A 5,961-nucleotide genomic window follows, 5' to 3' on the forward strand; every position below is an offset into this window, starting at 1 on the left:
CCAGCGCCAGCTCCAGCGGCCGCAGCACAGACTGCTCCCGTGCCAGCTCGAACTCCTGCAACGCAAGTGCCTGTGGGGTCACCGCCTGTGGGGGGTGCTATGGACACCCGCAGGCCAGCAGAACGGCTGTAGGACACCCAACATCTCTGTCCCCAGCTCTGACTGCTAGAGCTTGGGGTGAGAGGGGAAATACAGGCATCGCCTACCTTCTGGGGCATCTTGCCTAGCACCCACTCAAGCTGCAGGTCGACGGGGGTGGGGCATCCTCCCACCTCCTCTGGGTCCCCCTCCTGCACTGGCGCCGCCAGATCGTCCACCAGAATGATCTGGGGAGAGTCAAGAAGAGGGTGGGTTAGCGATCGATCTCCTCCTAGCCTGGTCTATGCCCATTACCGCTTCCCGTTCCATACGTCTGGTACCCGCACACCCCATGCCCAGTCAATACCCGCCACCCACCCTGGGCCAACCTGTGCCTGCTTGCCTGGGCCGTAGGCCCCTGGACCTGGTCTGTACCCCTCTGCCTAGCCTATACCGCACCCCCCCCCCATACCTGCCTGGCCTCCCTGGTCTATACCTTCCTATGTAGTCCATACCACCTACACCTGGTCCATACCTCAATGCCTGCCACAAGGCTGGCCCATATACCCCAAACCCATCCTCCCTGTGCCTCCATAGACCTGCCTTTGTCCACATGCTCCCAAGCCAGGTCCACACACCCCATGTGACCCCCAGTCCATTCCCCCCTGCCCCCGGCACTTACCCGCCCATCACCAGTGACAGTGCCGACGAGCTGTACTGGGCAGCGCTCCCGCTGGCCCAGGCGCTGCAGGAGCTCAGCGTGGGCGGGACGCAACAGCAACGCATTGGACTCCTGGTACTCAGCCCCCCAGATCTCCAGCACGCTCAGCGTCGGGTCTCCCAGCTGCTGGGAGAGGGGTGCATGCTGGGCTGTGTCTGGGGGAGACCCGGGGGTACTGGAGGGGGTAGGGGGCACCCCCAGGCCAGCAGGGGGAGCTGCAGGGCTGGGGGACACATGGGCCCTTCTGTCCCCTGCTCACAGCCCAGCTACAAAGCAGGTACCGTACTGTCCTGCCTACAATGCGCACCTGGAGGAGGTGGGGGAAGAATGGGGAGATCTGTGGGGGGCTGAATCTGGTGCTGGCTGGTAGGGGAGGGGGAGAGGCTGGGGCATCTGGGGGTGAGGGGGATGGATGACGCACCTGGAAACGACTGGCAAAGATGATGGCCCCGGCTGGCTCACTTAGCTCCTTCAACGGGGGGGAGGAAGGCACAGTAAGGGGGGAGAGTGGTCACCCAGGGCTGGGTACTGCCCCTCCCCACCCTTGGGACCCCCCGCACACCCACCATTGCCACCAGCACCCTGGTCGTGGAGGCTGCAGATAGGGTTGCAGTCGCCCAGCTCCACACACCCGCGCAGCAGGCGCTGCAGCTTCTGCTCCATCTCGGCGTCACCACGCTGCACCGCGCCCCAGTCCCGCTCCCCCATGTTGTCCCCTTGCACCTGAAGCGGGAACACACACACGTCACCACGGCAACACTCCGGCATCTGACCTCTAAGCACCCCACTGCATCATTTTCTTGGAGCTGGGGGGGTTATGATGACAGCCCCTGACTCCTGAGTTCCAACTCCCCCCCTGCATTGTGCCCCACCTCTTGCATTCTCCCCTTCCACCTGGGGTGTGGATATGGGAGGAGTTCATCATAGCAACAACCCAGGACCCCTGCTCCCTCCTGTCCTGCCCCCCCCACCTGCTCCCCTACCCCCAAGCTCTTACTTGGATGGAGGAGGCGGCACCGCCCCCGACGCCAATGCGGTACACAGGGCCCCCGACCTTCACCACTTTCATGCCTGGGGGCAGGGTTTGGGGACAGTGAGACCCAGGCATGCACACAGGGGGGACAGGGAGCTTGAGGCCCCACAGCCCCTGCTTCCCTGAATATCCCCCAACCCCTGGGGAGGCTAAAGCCCAGGAAAAGGGAGCCCTGGGGGGTATACAGGAGTGTTTCAAGGTCACATGTTGCATTTACGGCGCAGCTCAGTTGATCACGTTGCATGATATATGAAATGTATGCCAGAAGGGAGCTGTGGTGTCGGGGTATCGCTGGGTTGGAAGCAGGGGGAGGGGTTCAGCTCTCACCAGGCTGGGCAGGCTCCTTGCGCACATGGGCATCCTCGATGGCACCAATGCCACCGGTAAACATGATGGGCTTGATCCACTCACGGCGCCGCTTGTCCGCCAGCACCTGCCCAAAGGAACGTGCGAAGCCTGCGCCCACCAGGCCACCCAGCACATTAGTGCTGTGGACCCCCCCCCAGGCCCTCAGTGCTAGCCTAGGCTCCCCAGCCTCACCCTACCCCTACCCTGAGGCTCACCGGCCAGGACAGGCTCCCCAAACTTGTTGCCATAGTCAGAGGCACCATCGCTGGCCCCAATAGCCACCTCCAGTGGGCGAGCAAAGGCCTCCGGGTAGGGCAGCGCTGCATCCTCCCACGGCAGTGGGTAGCCTGTGGGAGGCAGTGAAGAGAGGGAGGTCAGGTGTGCCTAGATGCTGGGGTGCCCCACAGCCTTCCCCCCTACACCCAAGTTTGTCTGGGTCCTGATGTTGGGGGGAGCCTGGCATGTGGCTAGAAGCAACGTCCCTGGATGGGCGGCATTATGGCCACAGCCTGGGCAAGGGGGCTGGGAGGATTGTGGAGGTGGGGAAGGGGTATTGGGCAGGACTGGGAGAGAACAGGAGACAAAAGGGTCAGGGGGCCCCTTACCGGGGATGTGCAGGTTGCCAAAGCTGTACCCGGCGGTGGCGGCGATGACATGGGCGCCACGCCCTGTGCATTGAACGTCCCGGATGCGCCCGCCCGTGCCTGTTGTGGCGCCGCTGAATGGGGCCAGGCCAGCCGTGGGGGCAGCATGGGGTGAGCTGGGGGATGGGCAGACCCCACTTCCCCACCACGCCACCCTTGCTCCGCCCCCACCCCCAACACACCAGTGGGGAAGTTGTGGGTCTCGGCAGTGAAGATGACGTGCCGCATAGTCGTTCGCTTCTCGAAGGGGCTCGGCCGTGTGGGGTCACTGGGCCACAGCGCCAGGACAGCTCGGCCCTGGATGCCACTGGGGGTGCATGGTGTGGAGGGTCCAGCCACAGCTGCTGGGACCCGGCCCCCCATGCCCTCCCCACCAGCCACACACCCCTCCCCACACCAACCGAATCATGTCCCAGGGCAGTGAAGGAGGATGGATCCTCCTCTGCCCCGGACACCACTCGCCTGGTGTCCCCAGGTGGCACCTGCTGTTGTCAGAGAACTTGATGACATTGTTGGGGTTGCTCGAGTCCTGGGTGCTCATGATGGCCTGGAAGAGCGACTGCGGCAGCTCCTGCCCATCCACCCGCAGCTGCCCCTTGAAGAACCAGTGCCGGCTGTGCTCGCTGGCAGGGGGATGGACGGACAAGCGGGCACTGGGTCAGGCAAGGATGCACGGACACCAGCCCTGCCTCCCCGGAACAACGTGTTGCCACTGCCACCACTCCCCACCCAACCAAGTGCCGCCACTGCCACCACTCCCCCCCAACCATGTGCTGCTACCACAGGCACCTGTTAGACTGGGCCAAGTCGAAGCACTCGACGCTGGTGGGGTTGCGCCCAACGCGCTGGAAAAGCCGTGTGTAGAAGTCCAGGTCCCACTCGTCAAATGCCAGCCCTGGGGGTGGGGGGTGCACAGGAGGAAATGGGGGGTGATAGGTCGGTCAGGGGACAAAGCCCCAAAAAGCATGGATCTGGGGTACCAGGGAGGGAGGGGCCATGTGCTCTCCCAACACCATTTGTCCCCCATAAGCCCCTTTTCCCCCGCTCCCAGGATCCCCTGCCACCCCCAGCCCCTCCCCATAACTGGTCCAATTGACGTTATAGCAGAACTGATGGGTCCCACACTGGGCATCCTACTGATGTGTCCGCCCCCCCTCCCCCGGTGCTGGGACACATACCCAGCTCCTGATTGGCACGTTCGAGAGCGGTGCGACCCTGCCCCAGCACATCCACGGGAAACATGGGGGCAGGGCGGGCAGCGACAGCAAAGCTGGCGATGGGCTCAAGGTAGCGCTGCTCCGTCATGCGATCACCCAGCGCCTCCACTATGCGTGCCTCTTCCTCAGGGGAGGGGTGCTCTGGGAACTGTGGGGAGGGGAAGAGGGGTCAGACCTAGTCCCTCCCTCCCACAGTGCAAAGTCAGGGAGGCCCGAAACCAAGGCAATACTCCCCCAACACACAATGGGCCTGTAGGGAAGCAAGCTGGCTACTGCCAGACCATTTATTAGCTACCTATAAAAAAAAAAAAACGAAAAAAGAAAATGAGCTAAAAACATCAGCATAGTCAGTAAAATATTTTAGGTGTCAGTAAAAACACTTGGTATCTCTGATGGAGAAAACACAGCAGTGTCCCTTGGTGTCCATGCTGGGACGCAGCCTTGTGCTGCTGCAGCAGCTGCCTGTAATATGGCTGGGTCAGAGCAGGGGTTATTGTGTGTATCTGGGTGTGGGAATAGGTAGGGGGACCCTGGTGATGGGTGAGCAGAGGACAGTATCATGCAAACCCATCATTGAAGCCAAGTGGTTTATTGCTGACTCAAGAACAGTTTTTTAACTCCAATTTTTTTTCCTAATGCTCAATTCTTTTTACTTCTGTGACTGTAGCGAACGTGAGGCCCCAGTGTTGGACTCCAGCCCTCCCAGCTGAGGCCGGGCAGCAGGGCGGTGCCTAGCAGCAAGGTGGGGCCAGTCCAGGTGAGACCAATATCCTCTGGAAAAAACACCCGTTGGTGAAAACGTGCGCCAGTAAAAGAAGTTTGACTGTCAGTAAAAAAAATCTGGAAAATACACCAGGAACATAAGGCTAAAACCTGCTAGGATTTGATGGGGGTGGTGAGGTGGGGAAATGGCTAGCCCTGCCCCCAGCCCCCTCCCCACTCACCTGCAGCAGATAGCGACGAGAACACTCCACCCGGTCTATGGCATCCAGTCCGGCGGAGCGGCACACAGATACGGCGTTGGTGGAGGCCGGGGTTGAGAAGTTCAGCCTGGGGCCGGGAGAGGGTTAAACTTGGCCCTGCCCCCACCCCAGGACAAACTGGGGAGTGGGATCACCCCTCCCCCACAGCCGTGCCCACCCAGGGACGCACCGGGGCCCGATCTCAATGAGCAGGTCGTGGGGCTCGGGGCGCAGGAAGGACTTGGGGGCGACATCGTCCACGGCAAAGGGGCAGCCGAAGAGCCAGTGCAGCACCTGTGTCTCCCGTGAGTCTGGTGGCGAGGAGCCTGCAGGAGTTACCCAGCATGCACTGGGACACTGGCACCCCCGACCCAGGAAGAGTCCCCATTACCCGCCCTGCACCAGAGGGGCTATTAACCATCAGGCACTAGTGCTTCTGGCACCCCATGCCAGAAAGAGTCCCCACCTTGCCCCCCTGCACCACAGGGGGGTATTACCCAGCATGCACTGGGGTCCTAGCATCCCCACCTTCCCCCCTGCACCAGAGGGTCGTTACCTAGCATGCACCGGGACACTGGCACCCCTCCCACCCAGGAAGACTCCCCACTACCCTGTCTGCAGTGTGGGGGGCATTGCCCAGCATGCACTACAGCTCTCAGCTGTCCCCTGCCTGCCCCCAACCCAGACCCTCCCGCCTTACCGGTCCAGCTGACGTTGTAGCAGAGCTCGAGGGCGACGGCGCGAGCCCCCCCCAGTGCCCCCCGTGCTGCCCGCAGCCGCGCCCCGGGACCCTGCTCCAGCCCGGACCCCCCCGGGCGCACGTAGTAGTGCAACACGCCCATGGCGCCTGCTGGGGGTGGTGAGAGACGGGGGTCAACGGGGGCCCCAGCACACCCCCCCCCAGCAACGAGACCCCCACCGCCATGACCCAAGGAACCCGGGCGTCCAAGCTCCCCCC

At 62.6% G+C, this 5,961-nt stretch overlaps 1 protein-coding gene across 1 annotated transcript in view; it reads right to left on the minus strand.

The window, feature by feature from the left end:
* PFAS (phosphoribosylformylglycinamidine synthase) overlaps positions 1-5,955 on the minus strand; it is a 10,944-nt gene extending 4,989 nt beyond the window's left edge. Inside the window, exons 1-16 of the mRNA XM_014526957.2 lie at positions 5,704-5,955; positions 5,194-5,329; positions 4,986-5,091; positions 4,003-4,189; positions 3,614-3,719; positions 3,307-3,447; positions 3,007-3,131; positions 2,786-2,914; positions 2,396-2,527; positions 2,160-2,288; positions 1,797-1,870; positions 1,358-1,522; positions 1,221-1,274; positions 761-922; positions 207-326; positions 8-55 (exon numbers count right to left, since the gene is read on the minus strand). Of these exons, the coding sequence (XP_014382443.1) occupies positions 8-55; positions 207-326; positions 761-922; positions 1,221-1,274; positions 1,358-1,522; positions 1,797-1,870; positions 2,160-2,288; positions 2,396-2,527; positions 2,786-2,914; positions 3,007-3,131; positions 3,307-3,447; positions 3,614-3,719; positions 4,003-4,189; positions 4,986-5,091; positions 5,194-5,329; positions 5,704-5,845 (1,956 nt within the window). The 5' untranslated portion in view covers positions 5,846-5,955. The remainder of the gene's footprint in view (positions 1-7; positions 56-206; positions 327-760; positions 923-1,220; positions 1,275-1,357; positions 1,523-1,796; positions 1,871-2,159; positions 2,289-2,395; positions 2,528-2,785; positions 2,915-3,006; positions 3,132-3,306; positions 3,448-3,613; positions 3,720-4,002; positions 4,190-4,985; positions 5,092-5,193; positions 5,330-5,703) is intronic.
* Positions 5,956-5,961: the final 6 nt, after the last annotated feature.

The sequence above is a fragment of the Alligator sinensis genome, unplaced genomic scaffold (genome assembly GCF_000455745.1).
Source record: "Alligator sinensis unplaced genomic scaffold, ASM45574v1 scaffold1500_1, whole genome shotgun sequence".
Classification (NCBI taxonomy): domain Eukaryota; kingdom Metazoa; phylum Chordata; order Crocodylia; family Alligatoridae; genus Alligator; species Alligator sinensis.